This window comes from Sinocyclocheilus grahami, unplaced genomic scaffold (genome assembly GCF_001515645.1).
Source record: "Sinocyclocheilus grahami isolate Dianchi unplaced genomic scaffold, SAMN03320097.WGS_v1.1 scaffold3.1, whole genome shotgun sequence".
Lineage (NCBI taxonomy): Eukaryota > Metazoa > Chordata > Actinopteri > Cypriniformes > Cyprinidae > Sinocyclocheilus > Sinocyclocheilus grahami.
This window is the reverse complement of record NW_015505182.1, coordinates 1,261,899-1,284,114: the sequence shown is the minus strand read 5'-3', so window position 1 is coordinate 1,284,114 and position 22,216 is coordinate 1,261,899. Positions and strand designations below refer to the sequence as shown.

Genomic DNA, 22,216 nt, shown 5'->3' with positions numbered 1-22,216 from the left:
ACATGTATATATTTACATTCATATAATTGATATCATATATAAATATATTTAATATATAAACGTAACTTATTTTTCTTAAATATATACATGCATGTGTGTGAATTTATATATACATAATAAATATACAAAAAGTACACACACATATATTATGTAAACAAAAACTTTCATTTTGAATGCGATTAATCGCGATTAATCATTTGACCGCACTAATATAAAACCCAAACAAATAGCACAAAAAAAATCTAAAAATACATTCATATAAATTATGAAAATAATGAAAATTCATATAAAATCCAAAGAATAATAATTTTTAAACAATCTTTTCATCATTCCTTCCATTATCATAGTTTTAACATATAATAATTCATATTGTTTGATTTTTTTTTATTTTTTTTATAGATTTAGACTGGACATTTGTTAAGTATAAAACTATTGGATCTACACAAAACAGTCATTTAAGAAGTAACATTAACTAAACGATTAAGGAAAAGCAGTTTTAACAAAAGAAAGAAAAATTTATAACAATATTTGGGACATAAAAGTTTGGTGTAATAAAAATTTAAATCACCAAAAAAGTATAAAATGCAAGACTGTCTCCTTCCTAATTTGTTCAATGAACTGCTTTGTACAAAGCCATATCAGATGGATTTGGGAAACATAAGCATTTTCCGTAAGTATTCAATCTGAAAAACTATAAGAACTGGCTAATCATTTATGCTATTAAAAGGACAACAGATTATTTCACATTTATCTACTGGCTTTTATGCACTACTGTACTTTCTGGATGGTGGAGTGAGAGATAGTCTGCATTACCTCTGTTAACCAGCAGAGAGCGGACACACCTTAAACCTGATCCACCTCACGCACATGTATGTGTTCTGCAGCAGGCAGTGCTAGAGTGAGATTGGATTGACTGGCCTGGTGTCAGCCCATCTCTGGACTAACACTTAATGTGTGTGAGCTCCTATACAGAGGCTTGCTGAGTAAGGAAAACTAAAGTCACTATATAATGTCTCAGTCTCAGCATGATCACGTCACCAGCTGCAGGTGCTATATTTAGCTCATCTGAGACCCCTGCACTGAAAAAGGAGAATGTGATTCACGAAGAATGGTTTTCTCACTGCTATAGAGACATCAGTTATGAACTAAAAATGTGTGTGTGTGTATGTATATATATCTCAAGATGTCTGGAGAATGGATACTGATCAGTCTGGATAATCCTAATATGCTTTACAGGAAGACACATCAAGTCTAGTGTACCTTCTCAAATTACAACATCAGGATCATCTTATTTCCTTTTAAATGGATTTATTTCAACTAAACAAAATCAGTTTATGGCCGTTGGAGCTGATTTACAGTGTCCTGGAAAGATAAAGGTAGAGCACACGTAACATTAAATCATATTCAGGTTATTTCAACATCAAAATATAATGTTTTTCCCAAAATAACACCGTTGATAATAAAATATGAAGGCTGAACAACCTAAAATACTCATATCATACCACTTGACTGTTTTAACACACACAAACCTTTAATGAACGTTTAAGAATAACTCATTTTATCTCATCCACTCATGAAATATTTAAGTCTTATCTTACCTGACAGTCAAAGTCTTGGAAGTTTTGAGAGTTCTGTAGGAGAAAGAGATGATATTTGATTATTGCAGTGGCCGAGAAGTGCAAAACAAATCACAATTCTGAAAACAAAATAACAAATTACAAACGCAAATGCAAGTCTAAAAAGCAAAATAACAATTCAGAAAACACAACAACAATTCAGAAAACAAATTAACAAGTCAGAAAACACAACAACAAATCAGACAAACCGGAAGAGGTAGGTATAGTTTGAGACAGCGCCATTGGTTTGGGATTACTCACCGCCGACTGGACGAGACATCTGTCAATCAACGTATACAGGGAAGAACCAGCCGAAGAATAGCAGAGTCGTGGTGGAAAGTTCGGAGATATTATTGGTATTAAAGTAGCTCCGTTTAAATGTATTGTATGAATTGCCCTTACTATGGAATAAAAAATACGGAGTGTATATTTACATTTAGTTAAAAGTGGCTGTTAAACATCAGCTCCAGTGGCACAGATGGATAAGCGTGTGACGTTGGCTTTTTGACACGATCGACTTGGGTTCGATCCCACCTTTTTCTCCCTTTTCAAATCTCGTATCACATCGTAAAGGCATTTATTTTCAATAAAAATTAAGGAAATAATCAAAAAGTTGAAAACGAACCTGGGTCGATTGCGTCAAAAAGCCAACAACACGCGCTTATCCAGCCGCGCCACTGGAGCTGATGTTTTACAGCCACTTTTAACTAAATGTAAATAGACACCCCGTATTTTTTATTGCATAGTAAGGGCAATTCATACAATACATTTAAAACTGAGGTACTTTAATACCATCTCCGAATTTTCTACCACGACTCTTGTTGTTCTTCGGCTGGTTCTTCACTGTATACGTTGATTGACAGAGGTCTCGTCCAGTCAGCGGTGAGTAATCCCAAACCAATGGCGCTGTCTCAAACTAAACCTCCCTTTTCCGGTTTGTCTGATTTGTCTTTGTGTGTTCTGACTTGTTAATTTGTTTTCGGATATGTCGTTGTGTTTTCTGACTTGTTATTTTGTTTTCGAATTTGTCATTGTGTTTTCTGACTTGTTATAATGTTTTCTGAATTGTTATTTTGTTTTTTAGACTTGCATTTGCGTTTGTAATTTGTTATTTTGTTTACAGAATTGTGATTTGTTTTGCACTTCATGGCCACCGTAGATTACGTATGAAAATGTCTAACAATGTTCAATTTTGATCAAATCATCAATTATTCTCAGTTCAGCTTCTGCTGCTCTTTATATTGACACCACTAGGTGGAGTGAGAGGTTTAAGAGTCTCTTCAGTTCAATCATTTAAATAAAATGGTTCAACCCAAAATTTCAATTCTGTCATAATTAACTTGCCGTCATGCCATTTCAGACCTGTATATTGTTATTTTTTAGTGGAAAGTAGGAAATTAAGATTTGGCACTTGTGCACGGATGATTTTTATATGTTTTATGGAGCTTGACAGCCAGTCATTATAAACTGCTTCTGTGTGGCAAGAGCCACATAAATATTTTATATTTCAAGGGGGAAAATATAAATATAAAATATACATGATAAAGTCCAACATTAAATTACCTACCTTCAACTGTAATGAAACCATTTTCCATTTTCATTTTAGTTTAAGTAATGAAAACAAAAAAGAGTAATTTTGTTTCTATGTTTTTGTCATTTTTAGAAAGTTTTTTAATATACATATCTACATAGTTTTTATCCATTTTTATTTCAGGTTTTGTTATCTTAGTACATCAAGTTAGGGTGCTTTCACACCTGTAGATTGATTGCGTTGTTCCGAAACAGGGATTCAAATTATTACAATGTTGCTTTTTATTCTTGGTGCAGTTGGCTTTCACATGGCCAAGTTTCTAAACAGACCAAATTTATTAATACAAATCACGCGCGAGTAAACTCTCCTCTCATTGGTCAAAGTTCCACGGTTTATTTTCCGGGATTCCACTTAGCTGTCAGGGCTGTAATCCGTCAGGGTGGAACGACAACAGCAGGGCTTGATACAAACCCTGAAATTAATAATGTAATGCATTCGACTATTTCTACCACAACACCATGATAACAGTTAGCATTAACGCTTCTGGTTTCCTGACGTATGTCAGCACTGTTTATAACAGAGAATTCTGTGCAGAATTGCATTGATTCTCACTAGATCTCCCAGCAACCTTATCATTGTGCAGCGAATTCAAACGCTTCTCACTGGATCTCGCAGCACTATTTCATCTGTGCAGTAACAGTGTCGCGAAATCAACTTTGGCTCCCGAATAAAGCTGTTCTGAGCTCAGATAAGTTTGTTTGCGTCGCGGTGCAAGCTGACGGTTTGCGCTGCGCAGCTGAAACGTAGCACGGTTTAGTTTCGCTTTAGGGTGCTTTCACACCTGTAGATCGATTGCTTTGTTCCGAAACAGGGATTAAAATTAATACAATGTTGCTTTTTATTCTTGGTGCGGTTCGCTTTCACACAGCAAAGTTTCTAAACGGACCAAATTTGTTAATACAAGTCAAGCTTTTTTTTTTTTTTTTGTAGCGGTCCTTATATTAATTTATCATTTTGAGCAGGAGTCCAGGATTCATCGGGAAAACATTTTTAAAATGCACCTACTAGGAAGAAGAGCAATAAGACGGCATTATAAAATGAAAAAGTGAGCTTTTTTATTTTGAATGGCGAAGACATGCTCACCCACAGACATTCACAGGTTCATTTTGAAGTATTAGCAAAACAACAAAGCTAATGCTTTTCACGGAACTTATGTAATTACCCATTATACATTGTGATATAGCCTGGTTCGTTGGTCCGTTAGATCGGATTGCTTTCTCACTACAAGTGAACCACTCCAGAGTTAGCTTTCAATCGAGCCGAGACCACCTCGTTCAGGCGATCTCGGACCGATTGTTTTGGCGCGGATTCGGGCACAATTGCCGTGTTCACATATGCCCAAACGACCCGAGCTAAGGGGGGAAACGCGCCAGGTTCCGAAACAACGGGTCAGGTATGAAAGCACTCTTAAACTGAGTTAAAACGAGAAATGCTGCCTTGGCAACTAGTTGAAATATGTTTTATTTCCATTAATGTTTATGAAAATGTTTTTTCATGGTTTTCATTTTACTTTCTGTTTTAATTAACTATAATAACCCCTTGTCTAAACATTATCTCAATATATAAAATTAGACATTACAAATACTTTATATTTAGTTGACACTACCTTTTTCTACTCACTATTTGTGTTCTGTTAAATGTAGAAACCAGAAGGAAAATGTAAAAAATAAAGTAAAATAAAAGAAATAATTTCCAACCATTCTTTTAAAAGAAACGGTAATGTGTCAAATTTGGTGCATTTTAACATTTTATTATTATTACTATTTTCAAACCTCTTACCGGGGGTACTCTGTCAGAAAACCCAGTCTGCAAACCCCTGCTCAAAGCTTCAGCCCATTCATTAATTCCAAGGGAGAGGAAGCCACCCATAAAACGTTTGTCCCTCGCCCTGTGAATTATACTGGTGGCCTTACTCAACGCTAATGGGTGTATGGCATTTACATTTCTATTTTTAGTGTTTCTGATATGGATGCTGTGTGGCAAAGAAGGCTGGCAAGATTTAAACTGACAAACCCTGCGGATCCCGTGATGCAAATTTCTGCCAACAGGGGCTGAAGGAGGAATAATAATTGCTCTGGAGAAGACAGAAATATCTTTAATTGTGCGGAATTGTTTTGCACCTCAACCCCACCCATCTTATCTTTTTCTACTCCTGTCATTTCGTTCTTCCACTTTTTCTGTTTCTCTTAAAACCATTTCACTAATATCCCACCCCATCCACCTCTTTTCCATCTCCATGCATTTTCTCTTGCTACAGTAACTCCCACATGAATTATTCAGTTCGATGAAGTAAAGACAGACACAGGGGTAGAGAGGAACTTGGCTTCGGATAGAGTAACTCACAGATCTCGAACACGAGGAGCCATGGAGGGAAGATGTGTGAGAGTGTTTTCATGTGGCATATATGTATAACAAGGGTTGTTATTTTAAAGTTCTCTTATTGGTGTATAAATCTTTACATAATCAAGCCCCTAGTTATCTCTCAGAGCTGCTGCATTTTTATACTCCCACTAGAAGCCTTAGATCCAGAGATCAGAATCTCCTTCTAGTCCCTCAGTCCAGACCTAAATGTAGAGGGGATCAAACTTTTTCTGTGGTTGGTCCTCAGTTATGGAACAATCTGCCGCTTGAGATTGAGTAGCACCTTCCCTGTCTATTTTCAAGTCCCTTTTAAAAACACACTTGTTCAATCTGGCCTACTAATATTCTCTTTCTCATTACATTGTATTATGGGCTTGATTATTACCGTCTTCAGAATGCTTATCTGTCATTCTTTTTGGTCTTTTAAATTCATGTGTTTTATCATTTATGTTTTATGTGTTTATGGTTAGATTTTTTTTTATGTACAGCACTTTGGTCAGACTTTTGGCTGTTTTTAAATGTGTTTTATAAATAAATGAACTTGAACTTGTGAGACATGACGTGAGCTTGAGTATCACTATAGTTTCCACTGTGTAACTAGTGATGAGCTCTGTGGTGTCTATAGGCTTATTATTGCTTCTCATACATTTATTGGCATATACATCAACAACAACTCAAGGTCTGGCTGCAAATTCTGCTGATTTAAACTAAATATCTAAGACATACAAGATGTATACAAATTGATTTTGTAATATTTAAAGATTGGCTTGGAAATAAACTAATAAACTGCAATAGAGTTACGTTATAGCTGTATGATTTCTAGCTATTATTGATAGTTTATTATTTTGGTCAAGAATTGGTCAGCTTTTTAAAAATATCAATAATTTTTCTGCCATAAAAACACATTGCTTAAAATATTCTTTATTTATTTATTTATTATTATTATTTATTTTATTTTTTGCCACCAAATATTGGCATGGCAAGTAAAAATAAAAAATAAATAAATAAGATTTTTTCTTTATATTTATTCGGGATTTTAAAAAAAAAATCTTGATATTTATAATATCATACTTGGATCAGTACTTAAAAGAATAATTAAAAAAAAAAAAATTATATTACCAAATCTCAACTTCCATCATTTAATGACTGTACTATTATTCTAAAATTTATATTAAAAACCTTTTTACTTCTAGGGTATATAAAACATGGCATTTACAAGAGAGAAGTTGTGCAAATCTGACCAAAATATCACTTTATCACTATAGCTTGTTCATGCATAAGTATGCAAGCATGCTAGTGTGTGTATCTGCATATGAGCCGGATGTTTCTAAAAGGTTTATCTCACCTTGTAGGTCAGCAGAGGCTTGATCTCAGTCAGCTGAACATCTTGTAGCTCATCCATCTCTGTCTGTCTGCACTACAAAAAAAAAGACATCTGTGAAACACTCACGTCATGATCAATTCTATTTCTTATCATAAATAAAAATCAATGTGTAGCACTAGTCTAATAAAGTCCAACTTTGCCAGACAAATATCACACCGCGTCACATTTGCAGCAAACCTCACTAAGTCAATGCAGAGGCCTTATATTGAATTTCTATTAATAAAACACGCTTTGCAAAACACTTAGCAGAGTTCTAATAATTTCCTCACTTGTAATCAAGCGTAAGTGTAGTTACCCTTTTTATTTTTAATTAACCTGGAAGACCTGAGATTGGGTATCAGCCCACAACAGCCTTTAGTTACACACACACACTCACTCAGTAAACAGTAATAAAAGCTGAGCGCCAAAGGAAATGTCTGTACAATTAAATCTGCTCTTTTTAGTTGCCTTGGAAACAGTGATGTTTTGATGAAAGGGTATAGTCTGCTAGCTAGCTAATATATAAATGTTGCATGATTCCGGTCTGCGATTAACATTCTCAAGGCTGAACGATAAGCAAACATCCACAATGTATTTACATCATTCTTGCAGCAAAATCGCTTCCTGTTTTCATTACAAGGACTGAGAGGAATGATTATTTGCACAGACAGCTAATATGTGTCTAAGCAAACAAAGCCCTACTTTATGATATTTTTCAATGTTTATCCAAGGTGAGACCAACAGAAATATGATGTATGATCAAATTTTCGACTAGCATACGAATAGGATAAAACACTGACACAGATAATACAGAAATGTGACAGTCGGTATGAATGAGTTGCATATAGAGATCTGCTGAGCTCATGTTGTAAAGTAGAATGACATGCTGATGTGGCTTAACCCACTTCCACTCGCCTCATCTGTCTACTGTCACAATCATCCCGACCTTCCTGACCTTGGGACAGGACCAAACGTGACTGATAGACAGGAAATACCATCAGATTAGTAAGACCTGATATGATGACATGCAGTTTTAAAACATTTAAATTAAGATACAGTCATACATTTTTTTATGTTTTTAAAGGAGCGGAATCAGCCGATAATGGCTTTAAATGTAAATATCGGCATCGGACCGATATGTCTAGCCGATAAGAGGAATAAGTTAATTGTTTCCTGAACCAGTAGCCTATTAATGCTTCTGTGGCACAAAGGCTGTTTCTATAAAGTTGAGCAGTTCCAACTTTGCAAGGACAGTCTGGCGCTTCTGACTCACAGCCTGTAAGTACGTTTTTTATATTTAAATAATTTGCCACTTGATGATTCAAACGTGAGTTTTTAGCAGTGTAGAGTGGGCTTGTTGTTTGTTGTTTCTCCGATCTCCGCTTTTCAGAACGATGAGCTTTGAAAAATCGATGCGTTTCAGAAAGGCGGGGCATAGAGGAGAAACAATAATGTACATTATATGGAAAATAATGTGTTTTTTTAACCTTAAACCGCATAAACACATTGCATTACACCAAATACACAACATAATGTTCTTTTTAGCAAAAATCCAATATCGTGCATCACTAATTATTATCAATGTTAAAAACTGCTTAATATTGTTGTGAAAACTGTGATGCATTTTTTTCAGGATTCTTTGATGAACAGAAAGCTGAAAATAACAGCATTTCAAATATAAGAATTTATAAATGTCTTTACTGTCGCCTAAAAATATATACTAGGGCTGGGTTTTGACACAAATTTCACAATTGAATTTGATTCTGTCTCACAAGATTTCGATTCGATTCTATTCTATTCAATATCGATTATTCTAGATATATATATCAGGTACAATACATGCCAAATTTTCTCAAGAAAAACAAAATCTCTCAACTACAGCTTCTAGTTCTAGTCATAACTAATGTAATAAATACATGAGGCAGTTGGCACTATATTACTACGATATTGAAGGTTAAAATTAAGTGATTCATATATAAATGCTTAAATTACACTCAAAGATGTTTTTCTAATAATAAAGTTACAATTACATAATTATATTTCTACTCCAATTCATTTTTTAAAACAAACATTTAAATGGTGGCGGTCATAAAAACTTGACGGATTTATTCAAACATAAATTAAACATTGAAGAACAGTAAAAATTATAATGAATATGTTATATGGTGCATATATTTAGCAAAATGCTCCTCTCTAGCATTCATTTTTCTAGCTGACTAACGAGTTTATGGTCACCGAATATGTTTTTTTCTGAGGTAAATGTGATGTTACGTGACCCTGTTTACAAGCTGTTATACTGACGTCTTTGTGCAGCTAAAACACTGATTGAGCGATTACATAACAGGATGCGGATTTCGGTAAGATGTACTCTTTTTTTAACATACCTTAGGACAGGGGTAGGCAAGTTCGGTCCTAGAGAGCCGCAGTCCTGCAGAGTTCAGCTCCAACCCTGAAAAAAAACCTCACCTGCCTATAGCCTTAGTGATCCTGAAGACATTGATTAGCTTGTTCAGGTGTGTCTGATTAGGGTTGGAGCTGAACTCTGCAGGACTGCGGCTCTCTAGGACCGAACTTGCCTACCCCTGCCTTAGATTGTTCATTCATGTTTATTTTGTGCTGTAACGAGTTACATCGGATGAGATGATCAGTTAACGTGTGTTTCGCACTTCCGCTTCTCTGTGTGGCGCTACAGCAATCTGTCACTCCACATTAAACAGAACCAAAACGGTATTTATTGTTTGAATATTGTTTGAATACTTTGAAGCTGACCTTCAAAGACCACATTGCAAAGACCGCTCGATCTTGCAGGTTTGCATTGCACAACATCAGAAAGATCAGGCCCTTTCTAACGGAGCATGCTGCACAACTTCTTGTCCAGGCCCTTGTCATCTCTAGGCTGGACTACTGCAATGCTCTTCTGGCTGGACTCCCATCAAGCAAAATCAAACCTCTACAAATGATTCAGAATGCAGCGGCACGACTGGTCTTCAACGAGCCCAAAAGAGCCCATGTTACACCTCTCTTTATCTCCTTGCACTGGCTACCGGTTGCGGCTCGAATCAAGACATTGATGCTTGCATATAGAACAGCCACAGGCTCAGCACCCACCTACTTCCACTCACTACTACGAATTTACATCCCCTTCAGAAGTCTGAGATCCGCTAGTGAGCGACGCCTCATGGTACCATCACAGAGAGGCTCAAAATCACTTTCCAGAACATTCTCGTTCACCACTCCTGGCTGGTGGAACGATATTCCCACACCTATCCGGAATGCTGATACCCATACCTATTTCAAGCGACAGCTGAAAACTCATCTCTTTCGAAGCTACTTGACTTCATCATAATAAAAAAAATAAAAAAATGCATCTCTCTTTATTTATTCCTTCTCTTTCTAGCTTGTACTTATTTGAACAATGTCTAAGAACTTGGTATTACAACCACTTCTTGTGTCTGTTTGCCTCTTTAAGAAGAATCGCTTTATGTATCCCCCAATTGTAAGTCGCTTTGGATAAAAGGATCTGCTAAATGACTAAATGTAAATGTACTGTAATAAAATGTACAGAATTTGAAATCTGAGACTTTTTCATATCAAAAGTAACAAAGTTCAAAGCTTATTGCGATTTTTTGGATACAATGGGCACTACAATGTTCCGTTCGTTACTTGAAAACGGGCCAGACAAATAAATTGTGATTTAAGAAATCGATACTGTTCCGTAAAAATGAAAATGAATTAAAATCGAGAATTACATTTTTTTTTTACCCAGCCCAAATATATACATTTTCCATTCTGTGAACATTTTCAAACACCTTTTTGCTTTTATTACTTTGTTTCAATTTGATCTTTGGTGTGACAAATGAGTTTTTAAAAGTATAAAAATCCATATCTTCAAATAAAGTGTTCATAAAACGCTGCACATACAATAATGAGCAAAATAGTTCAAAATAGTTGTAAAGCAGCTTCTCTTATTCCAAAAGGTCAGTGCCTTTCATCAATGAAATACCAGAGTAGCATGAAAGCAAAATTCTATTAAGTAAAAAGCAAGAAAACTACTAGTACAAATTAAGAAGTGAAAGCTTAAGGGTGGAAATCTCCACAATCCCAGCAGAAAATCCGGATGAAGGGCATTAAATAATATTTAAACAGGGAGTAACACAAAAAGAAAACAACAAATGTTCAGTGTGTCTGTAAAGATCTGCTGTATTGCTCCCCACCTCCACACATGGTCCATGAATTTGGGCCGAGGACAATGGCCAAACTGCAATCATGGCATCTGATTGTAATCCGGCAAGACTCCGGCTGGAATTATCAAGCAGATTCATACACATCTTAGATCACTGCTGAGATTAATGTCAAGATTTCATATGTCTTGCTTCACTAACCCAAATGAACTTCCTCATCAAAACTATCGACTGCAATCAATGTCATCTTCAGTTTTCCCCCACTCTAGTTAAGCATCCAGTGAAGTGTAAAACTGTTGCCATAGAGACAAAAGGGCTGATGTTTATTTTCAGAGAGGGCTCCCGAAGGGACAGGAAGGAGTAATGAAGACTCAGAACAGCAGACCGAGGCATTAGCTGAGACTCTCAGACACCACAGTTCTACTTTATTCCTCACATCACATCAGGGCTTTTCTGAGTATAAACGTAAAATCTACTGTAGGTAAAACCCAGAGCAAAAATCCTGATTCACCATCTTCCCATGCGTATTGCATAACTATGCTGTCTCATGTAAAAACACTTCCCAGGGTTCCTGCCTCCTATTTCACTCAGATTTGTCCGTGCAAATGTGTATCTACACAGCTGCGAATAAAAAAAAATACCAGATCAAATGAGAGCTAGGAGTCAAATAGAGCATTACTGAATCAATTGCACAGCTAAATTGTCTACAAAAATCTTCTTTTAGCCCCGACAAGCTACGAGTAATCATCTGTATTTAAATTTTGATTGAACTGTTTCACTATAATATTGCTGGAAGCATGTTCACAAGTCACGTTCCTCAAACCCTGTTAATAAGTCACATATGGATAAGGAGGCCCTCTAGGACACATCAGCCCACCCACACACAACCTTGTACACCCTTGAGGGGCTTTCCCATTCATCTCTGTTCATTCTTATAAGACGTTCATGGAGAAACGCATCTGGATTCTTTTAAATAGTCAAACAGTATGCCACAAGTCAATAGGAATAATGTTCGCAACACAAGATGTTAAGTAAGTAAATGCATTATATAATGAGAAAATTACAGCCAGAAAATTCTAAGTTTGATATTGTATAGCAAACTTAATAACATGCACTAATAAATCATTCACAATAAGACCAAAAACGTGCATTAATGCATAGGAAATTTGTATTTCATGTTGTTTAGGTGCATATAACCTGGAATATAAGATAAATCAGAACTTTTTTTATTGTACAGTTCAATTTTAATAATTTGTTTATTTGATATTAATATTATTTAATATTAATTACTAAAGATATTACCTATCCCTACAACATTACAGAAATGTTTAACATTTTTAGATACAGAGTAATATATTATATTCATATTTTTTCCTTGTACAGTAACAGATGTCTTCACATGGTGATTTATTTGGGACTATTCCTTGGAGGATGTCTAGAAATTTTGCCCCCACACATCTGATAACCTCTTACACACACACCTGCAAACACATACTAAATGAAATAACAAGAGGAGCTGGCACGAATGCTGTCAGCAAACACTGTTGAAAGATCGATGGCCATCACAAAGCTCTCTTACTCTTGTCTGTCCATCCATCTCTTGCTCTCTCTTTCTCACATTCTCCTTTTCACCTTGAAGCTATAAACAGCCCATGAGTCAACAGTGTCCAAGGAGTGTCCACAGATGTGGACAGATGGTCTGTGCCCTCTCTTCTGGATAGGTTAAGTTCTGTCCAGTTGGCGGCACACAACTGATTTTAATAAACTTTGGTGAATCATTTATCTACAGGAACTACCAACATTCTGGAGAGCCAAAGTATTCACACACACAATGCGTTTTATTTATTTTTTTGCCTTCTGAAAAATGAACCTAAATATCTCTAATAAATAAATGAATAATACTTAAAATACTTAATCAAAAATAAATAAATAAATAAAAAATACTCAAAAATATAAATAGAATTGTGTATTTTAATCCATTGGAAAATAGTTTTAGATTTCCCCCCCCCCCCCCCTAAATTTAATTCACTTCACAAAGTATTATGTTTTCTTATTTTACTTTTCCAATATAGTAACAAAATAACTTACATGAGATATTCTCTGAAATCAAGTTGCTTAAATAATCCATAAAGTATATTTATCTTGTTGTAAAGGTTTTTTTTTTACTATAAAAAAAAGACAAAAATATGTTTTTATATGAAAATGTTTTTCCAGTGCATCAGTCCATGGTAAAACTAAACAAAAAGTGAGTGCGTGTTCATGGTACAGGTCACTAGTTTTCTAAAGATCTAAAATTCTGTGTGAATTTGTAATGGTTTGTTATGGCAACAGCCCAAGATTAAATAAACCAATTAAGGCCACAAAATGTCCACATTATTCCAGCTCATCAGTGCACCGCTATATTCAGATTCTTGCTTTAATCTTCACTACAGCAGCATAATTCTGTTAAAAGCAGTGTGACACGCTCTGCTCCAGATTATTCCATACGCTGTAACCCTGGTGATTTGGAAAGGAGATTCAGACCAAGTAAGAGAGGCAGACACAGCATCCTTATGAATAAGGATTACTAATGTGGCATGCTTATAAATGCAATGTGTTTTTTCAAAGATGAGTTAACAAATTGAATCCATAATAAACATATTATTTATAGTGATTTTTAAGCACCTGTTGTTTGTAACAGAACTCAAATCATGCAGTAACATCAACAGCACATGCTTCATAAATTGGTTACTATTCAACCTCTTTTTTACGTGGAAGGTCATTCTGATGCTCAGATGTCACCACAGACAACTTCCATGCATGCTCATGTGTTGAATTTAAACCAGTCCAATCATGATCTCTCAATCTCCTCCCCCTTTACTGGGAGAATGGGAAGCTGAGGGACACAACCTATACGACTAATGTCAGAATGAAACACTAGTGCACTACTGACATATACTACACTACTGTATGCTGATGAAATATTGTGAAATATTACATAAAGCAATGATAAAATGTTTAAAGGTAATGTCATTAAGCTGTACTTATGCTTTGGTCTCCATCGTTGTGGCTCCCTCTATCACTAATTAAATTAAGGGAAACCCCTCATAAGCAGTTGTGTAGGTGATAGGGAGACACGTACTCCAAAAGCTCTTGTTGTGGCAGAGTGCAGCCAATTCACTAGACTCTCTGCCAAAAAAGGACTTCCATCTCTCTCTTTTCATACACTAAGGGCTGAGGGACACCCTGCATGCTGACGCACACTGTCACAGACTCCCAGCATCGCATCCATCATACTTTGGCTTTTGCCTTATACGTTAAGCCACTTCCTTGCTGTCATTTCTGGAGAAGCAAGGACTTGCATACATATAAGGGTATATGAGGATATTTTCTAGAAGTGTTCTCAGAAAACTATCTTACACTTGCACACACAATCAAACTGTCTTTAATTTCATATACCTGTATAATACAGGCTATAGCAAAACCCTTAAGAGTTCCCAGAATGCTTTGAAAGATTTGCATTTGCATTATTCCTGAAGAGTCACAGTATTTAGCCTTATTAGAACAGGAAGCCACCCACTGTATTGATTTAAAGCTTACCATTTGTTGGCATCATCAGTAAAAGCCTGTTATGTCTTCAATACACACACTTACCGTTTCAAGGCAGTTTCACACAAGAGCTTTTAGTGAGCTTCAGTATAAAGTTCACAGCTGAAAACAATCCATCCTAACTTACAGAAGTGAACCATCGATGATGCATACAATAAGGGATGCAATGAAAAATGGATATTCATTTTAAAATTTGCTAAAAAATTAACTAATGTCAAAAGTATTCTATAAGTAAAAGTATAGTATAGAAGCATGCACATTTAAATATACAAAATAGGGGAAAAAATAAGTTACCAATACAGTTTTTCTAATTTAAGTCTTTGCAAGCTCCTAGACAAAAATACTTAAAAAAAAGTCTTCCCAGGCACCAAGAATTCATGAGGTTAGCATGCTTATTCTTACTGTATGTCTTTTGTAGACGGCATGTAAGCCTGCCCTAGTAATGTTTTAGTTACGTTTATTTGGGGACATCATATCATAACATATGTGGCATCAAAACAATCATATTACAGAATACAGCTGTCTCTGGTCTGTTTTTGAGTCCACAAATACATCACAAAACAGGGCTGGCCCAATGCTGCAGATATTTACAGAGGCTTTGAAGAGATTTATTTATTTATTTAGTCATTTAGCAGACGCTTTTATCCAAAGCGACTTACAAATGAGGACAACAGAAGCAATCAATTGTAGCATTAAAACAACTAAAAACAGATCCAAAACTAAAACTTTATAAATACTACTTTTACACATTTTAAAAATAAATTAAATAAAAATGACAAATGCATACAACTAAATTTCAAAACTTAACATTTAAATGAAAAACAAAAGATAAAGCTAAAAACAATTCAAAATATTAAAGAACAAAAGGTATAAGAGTATAATAATGATTCTAACATAACACTAAGCCAAACACCAAAAAAACAACTACATATGTGTATGTACAACCATATACATACACATTTATAAATTCAATATATATTATTTCATTTCCATTTAGTTTGTTGAAGTATTAAAATAACTCAAATTAAATTAAAATTAATAAAAAGACCTATACAGGCATAATAAATTCATACATAATTTAACTAAAATTAAAATAAATAACAAATAATACAAATCAAACGACTTGTTTATCAGTAATCCTAAAAAATAACACTGCCAAACTAGCATGCTAAAAAAACAACAACTTACTTACACATAGTAAGAAATGGTTATAAAAACTGAAACAGAAGTGAAACAAGTAGTATGAAAGAAAAATAGAGAAATAAAAAGCGATACTTATCCTTTGCCGGGGTCCCTGCCCAGTGGAGTCGCACGGTAGAGTTGATGGTCTTTACACTCTTCTGTCTTCACACGAGGATGCCGTCACGCGACAGCTGCCGTGGTAAACTAAGCTTTTTTATACCCGTCTAACAAAATACTAAATTAATTCAGCTGGACACACTTTCCTTATTTTTTCCACAACAAATGGCCAAGCAAGCGCAGACACTGACAAGATACGCGATACAGAACGAGACCAAACGCAATATCAGCACGTCTCCACACAGTAAACAAAAAAGCGTTTCCTAGCAACGACAACTGCACTAAACACTAATGAGACAAGTAAATACACTTACTTAAGTGTACACACTTAAATACACACTTAAGAGATGTGATTGAATTCTTAGAAAATGTGGCCTCTGTTTGTGTACTGAAAGCACAAGGATTTAAAATAGGTTAAATTACAGTGTGAGACTAAAGTCAAGCAGATGGATGCTTAATTTTTAATCCAGCTCTAAAATATATAAATCGAGCAAATATATAACATTTATATTCTATATATTTCATTTACCCTCTTTCATAAAGGAAATAATCAATAATTTATCACAGTAATCCTATAGTAAGATTGTCAGATCCCCCAAAGATGCACGAAGCAAAGCATGGGCTGCATTAGATGGATGTCAACGAATTAATCTGGTTTGAGAAATGACAGAAAATCAATTTCCCACCTATCCGGACATGATGTGAGCTGGGTAAATGACTTTCTGCAACAGCTCACAGAACCATAAATAAAATCTAAACGTGTGGCATGTGGAGCCTGAGCTAAATGTATTTAAGAGAACCTGCATTAGCACAGTCTAAAGGGAAATCCCACATGTCTTCAGCAGGGCTGGGGAATGTGCTCAAGAACCAAGTTAAATTCTCATCTGAACAACATGACTCTTTACTTTCATCTTAAATTGATCTATTAACCCTAAAATGTTTTGTAAAATGCCTTAAGAAGGTCTTTGACCGAGGTATGTGTTTGTATTTTAGAGTGAAACAGGACAATCAACAAGACAACAAAGTAGGGCAAGACTTGCTTTTGTTCATCAGTAGTTGATTGGGCCATGAAAAGTGGCAGTTAGATTTTAATTTGAAGGCTGGTGGTTGGAGAGGATTTGTGTTTAGATAACATACACAGTTTAAATAGTTTAGGGTAGGGCTGCACGATAAATTGCATGTTATATTTAACGCGCATCTTATCAGTAAAGCAGCTCGTCAGTGAACAACGGCTGTGTAGTTAATGCTGCTCAATGTGAAAGCACGCACGTGATGGAGATTTACCGCTGATTACAGAACCGGCTTTACTGATAAGATGCGCGTTAAATATCGCATGCGATTTATCGTGCAGCCCTAGTTTAGGGTCATATGTAATCAAGTAGGTGTGTTCTGAACAACTCATGTCTATCCAACAATCAAAACAGCGGTCCTACTGTTGAAGAAAGACTTTTTAGTGCAAAAAAACGTTATAAACTAACCTCAAGAAATAGAATATAAAAAATGTAAACTGCATTTCATGAGCATCATGACCTGTGATTATATATTGGATTATATATACATATATTGGCGTAATATGTAGGGGCTCATGTACACACATATTGTCGCAAAGTGGTTTACTGCTTATGCATTACTGAATCAAGCCAGTGACTAAATCATCAACTTACCCCTGTTCCTGTTAGCATGCTTTCACTGCGTTAGTTATGATAAAAGTATTTTGGGAGACTGCGGGAATCGCTTTGCAATAATATATATATATTAATCTTGACTGCCTAAATTATGTTTTGATGAAACAAAAAAACATATTAAGATTATAAGCACACCACAGGTAACATTATAAAATAATAATAAAAAAAAATGCATATCCCCTTTACTGCGTCCTTGCTAAAAAAAAAAATAATAATAAAAATTATACTTTTTTTTTTTTTTTTTTTCAAATCTTACTGACCCATAACGTTTGAGCGGTAGTACTGCTTATATTGTTTATTTTTAATAACACAATAGGGATTTTAGGGTAAAAAAAAAGCTAATAAGACACTAAACTTTCACATTCAGGCTTGTGTAAAAACATGTTGTAGAAGCAGAACTAGTACGGTTGTGCTTACAAAAGGATTGTTATATGTTTTGCTTTTAAGAGGCCTGACTCCTTAGGGATCCAGTGCAAACTATACTGCTCAGGATTAAAATTCAAGAACTGCATGAAGACACACTGAGCAAATAAAATAAGAGCCTGTACTGTGATCTGAAAAAGTGCTAGGTCAGTGTGAAATCTGATGATCATTTTGATGGAATTGACCGAGACATCTCAGCAGGCTGGCCTGATACTGAGCCATCAGGCAGAAGCACAGCTGTCAAGGTGAAAATGGGAGAAGGAAACGGTAGGAGACATGGCACAAAACCAAAGACACAGGTTTTAGTGGGCTGGCCACGGTCCAGGACAATCACATGAAACCCACACGGTCTGTGCAACAGGCCACAACGAATGACCTTTAATGCTAATAAGACAAAGATCGAACTGGTGAAATTGATTAAGAGAGCTCTGAGATCCATCAGATCCCTGAGGGATGATTCGCTTTTGTAGGTCAGATATTAGATGGGTTTGAGCTGATAAACAACGTGCACATCTGAAAATGGAAAAAAAAGCACGTGCACCACGTAGCAACAGCAGAATCTACAAATTAAGGTCACAGGGAACTCACAAATCTTCAGACAGTCATGATAACAACAGGCGGCCTATGCCGAAACCAGTTTCACAGTGTTTTGGACTATAATAAATGTTGAAGCAGGGAGAGAGCACTGCAATAGAATAGATCTACTGGAAGCCTTTAAAATCCCACTACTGAATCACAAAACAAATCAGACTGACGTTTTTTTCGAGTGTCCGTTCTCTCTTCACTAGACTGCACTTAAAGAAGGACACTCATGGGAACAAATGCTCCAGAACATCAAATATGCCATTCACTATACAGCAACACTATGCAGACAACCAACCTGTTTTTCAGTAAACGCTCCAGTCTGTAAGGTTAAGTGACTATACCTCCAATCTCACAAAATAAAAACCGTATAATTTTAATGCAAACAGTATAAAATTTTTTTAAAAAATCAAGGAAGTGCCTGAAAATAGGCTAACTTCTGTCAACATAACCAACGTGACCACCTGCTTGCACAGGGAGCGTGCTGGGGGACTATTTTCAGGTGCTGCGTAATAGCATTGCGCCTGCTGCACCCATGGTATGGCAGTAAAGTTACTTGATTATTACGCCGGAATGAGAGTATAGTTCCTAGCCATTTCGGCCTAGAAAGTCGCAACTTTTCATTTTCCGTCGGTCTTAGTACACGATGTAACTTCAGAAGAGTCAAGTTTTAAATAGGACAAATATTGAAACTCTTTGGTCATTTTTGAGCGAGATGCTAAAGGTCTAATCGGATTCAATTATCTATGCTAAGCTACAGCTAAAAGTGCTACCGCCAGACCCGGAGATCGGCTGAATGGATTTGAAAACGGTAAAACTCAACTGTATAACTATAGGGGAGTTGGAAAATGAGCCTATTCTCAAAAATAGTGGAGTGTTCCTTTAAAGGGGTCATATGAGAACTATAAAGGCGATTTTCTCAATATCTTGATTTTTTTGCACCCTCAGATTCCAGATTTTCAAATAGGTGTATCTCGGCCAAATGTTGTCCTATCCTAACGAACCATACAACAAATGGACCCTTATGACTGGTTTTGTGGTCCAGGGTCACATTTGATCAATTTAATGCATCGTTGCTATATAAAAGTATAAAATACTTTACAAACAATCTTACACTTTAATCTTAAACTTCTGAACGGTAGTATAAATAACATGGTATATGGAAATGGTATTCTGCATAGATATATTCTGATAATATTCCGATTATTTTGCTAAAAAGGGCACTTCCATGAAACTAAATATCTTACATATTAGATAAACTCATTACAAAAAAAGTACATTAAAGCCAACTTTATTTGATAAATTATGCCTGGTATCAAAATCTGCATTCAAAAAAAGCTAATTAAGGACTACAGACTGTCCCTTTGGTCTTGCACACGCAGCGAGAGAAAGTCTGGAGGAGCAGCTTGGAATCTGTCCACACCACACAACCACCAGCCTGACACCTGTGATATTGCTCCACCTGCACCAGGTGCTTCACAGAAGATGCTATGCGGACTGCAGACGGACATTACTGCTTAGTTTCTTTAAGAGACATCTCACTCAATGTTACATTTTCTTAAAATTAAAACCCCTTTCTCGCTCATCAATAGTTTTAGTGATCACAACCCCAAAAAGGAAAAAAAGAGACCATTAAAGGGCAACAACAGTAGTCTCATGCACTTTATACCAAGACTTCTAAAGATAAATGAGCCTTGTATGGCACAGTGCTACATAAAGATTCTTCAAAAAAGATGCATGACACATTTAGAATGGCAAGTTTGAGACAAAGTGTCTTCCCTTATCTCTGCATAGCCTTCATACTAGTACACTTGCCCTCATGCTAGTCCACAGTCCGGATAAGCAGGGTTATTGAGATTGTGAGCACACTCAGTTGAACAGAAGCATAGCTTAATTAAAGCTTGCTGCTCCCAGGAGACCCAGGATTCCCTGACATCTATCTATCTACTCATAGGAACACACCAACTCTCTCTCTAGCTTTAAATATAAAAACTATAGGGAAGTTAAAATGTTACTTAATGTTTCAACAATAGGAAACACACCAATAGAACAAAATAAGGGAAATTAAAACTTTTAGACTTTAAAGTGTAATTAAAATAAAATGAGCTAATGCGTTCACTTTTAAAGAGCAGTGTCCCATCATTAATTACATCTAACAAAATATTAAATTTCCCATGTGAAATGCCTGTTTGTGTACCAGGGTGATTTCTATTGAAATAAACAGGCTGATCTCAAAAAGATCCGTTAAAGCTTTGACTGTATTATAATAACAAGCACTGAGTCAATGTATGTAAGACAAACAGATTTCAGTGAAAAGACTATGAGGGGTCTCTTTGGAGCCCTGCGTTGATGATAACAACAGGTTAGTATTGCTTTGTTTGTTGTGTCAACTGTGTGTAGTGCACTAAACCGCACACCTGCGAGCACATGGAGTTCATATCTTCAGCACTGCGACCTTCCCATGAGCAGGTGACCGAGGACAATGTCATTTGTGCCATGCCGGAAGTTGTGTCATATACGATCGAAACTAACTGTTACCCCCAAAATCCGTCACTTTACAGGACGTCTTTGATATATCTCATATTAGAAGCTCTAACCTATTGAGAAATACGGGAATTTTATACATAAGGGTTAAAATTAAGAAACAGGACTTGATGCCATCACAAATCAAAGTTAGATCGACGTAAATAATTTAGCGATAGACATAAATTCAGATACACTACAACAGCAACACATTCATTCATTTTAACTGCTATATATATTGTAGGCAAAGACAAATCATGTTCAAGAGACTGAATGCAAGATGCAGCTGGCCCTCTTTATCGACATGAGAAGAACCATCCATGAAAACTATGAAACATCTGCAACGACGAATGGACTAAAAATGCAGTGAATAAAAAAAAACATCACATGTAATGATGTACAAAGTTTCTATTTTTGGCGACAAGATCCAACATCCTCAGTCTAGGATCAGGATGTGTGAGATAAGGAAAAAAATCGATCTATAATAAATCAAAATGTGCGTGTTTTTTTTTGTCTGTCTTATTCAGCGGCTGTTGTGTTTGTTAATCGACGTTATTGTGGCTCCTGGCAGTTTAGAAACATGGAGCCATTTTAAATGGAATTACATTATTCGCCGTAGAGAAGATAACCAAGACTATCACTCTAAATTATGTCATATAGTTCCCATCGGCTTTATTTATATTCCTAGAACAAATCGTACAAGTTTAGTTCTAAAATGAGGTATTTTACTCACCAGTCAGTCTTGAGGTACAATATCTGAATCTGACCAAGGAAAATCCTCCACAAAGGTGTTGAAGTGAACGGAGGCTGCTGGAAAGGCTCGTCGTCCGCACGTTTCTCTGCTCGCAGTCCCTGCCAGCCGTGTTTCGATGTCACTCGGTGGGCGGGGTCTTATGGGCTGCCCACATTACACTCGACGCGTTTGGAAGACCCCCTCATCCGCGCTTTATCGCCCTCGTGAGGTTATCTAGGATATCAAGTCATGTTTATATTATATATATATA

General features: G+C 35.9%; 1 protein-coding gene across 4 annotated transcripts in view; it reads right to left on the bottom strand.

Moving 5' to 3' along the window:
• Positions 1-22,087, bottom strand: part of ndrg3a (ndrg family member 3a) — a 39,424-nt gene extending 17,337 nt beyond the window's left edge. For 2 of the 4 annotated variants that reach the window (XM_016246736.1, XM_016246960.1), the window contains exons 1-3: positions 21,946-22,087; positions 6,914-6,985; positions 1,599-1,631 (exon numbers count right to left, since the gene is read on the bottom strand). In XM_016246736.1, the coding sequence (XP_016102222.1) occupies positions 1,599-1,631; positions 6,914-6,970 (90 nt within the window). In that variant the 5' untranslated portion in view covers positions 6,971-6,985; positions 21,946-22,087. The remainder of the gene's footprint in view (positions 1-1,598; positions 1,632-6,913; positions 6,986-21,945) is intronic. The other 2 variants (XM_016246810.1, XM_016246885.1) reach the window with 2 other exon arrangements.
• Between the last annotated feature and the right edge of the window lie 129 nt (positions 22,088-22,216).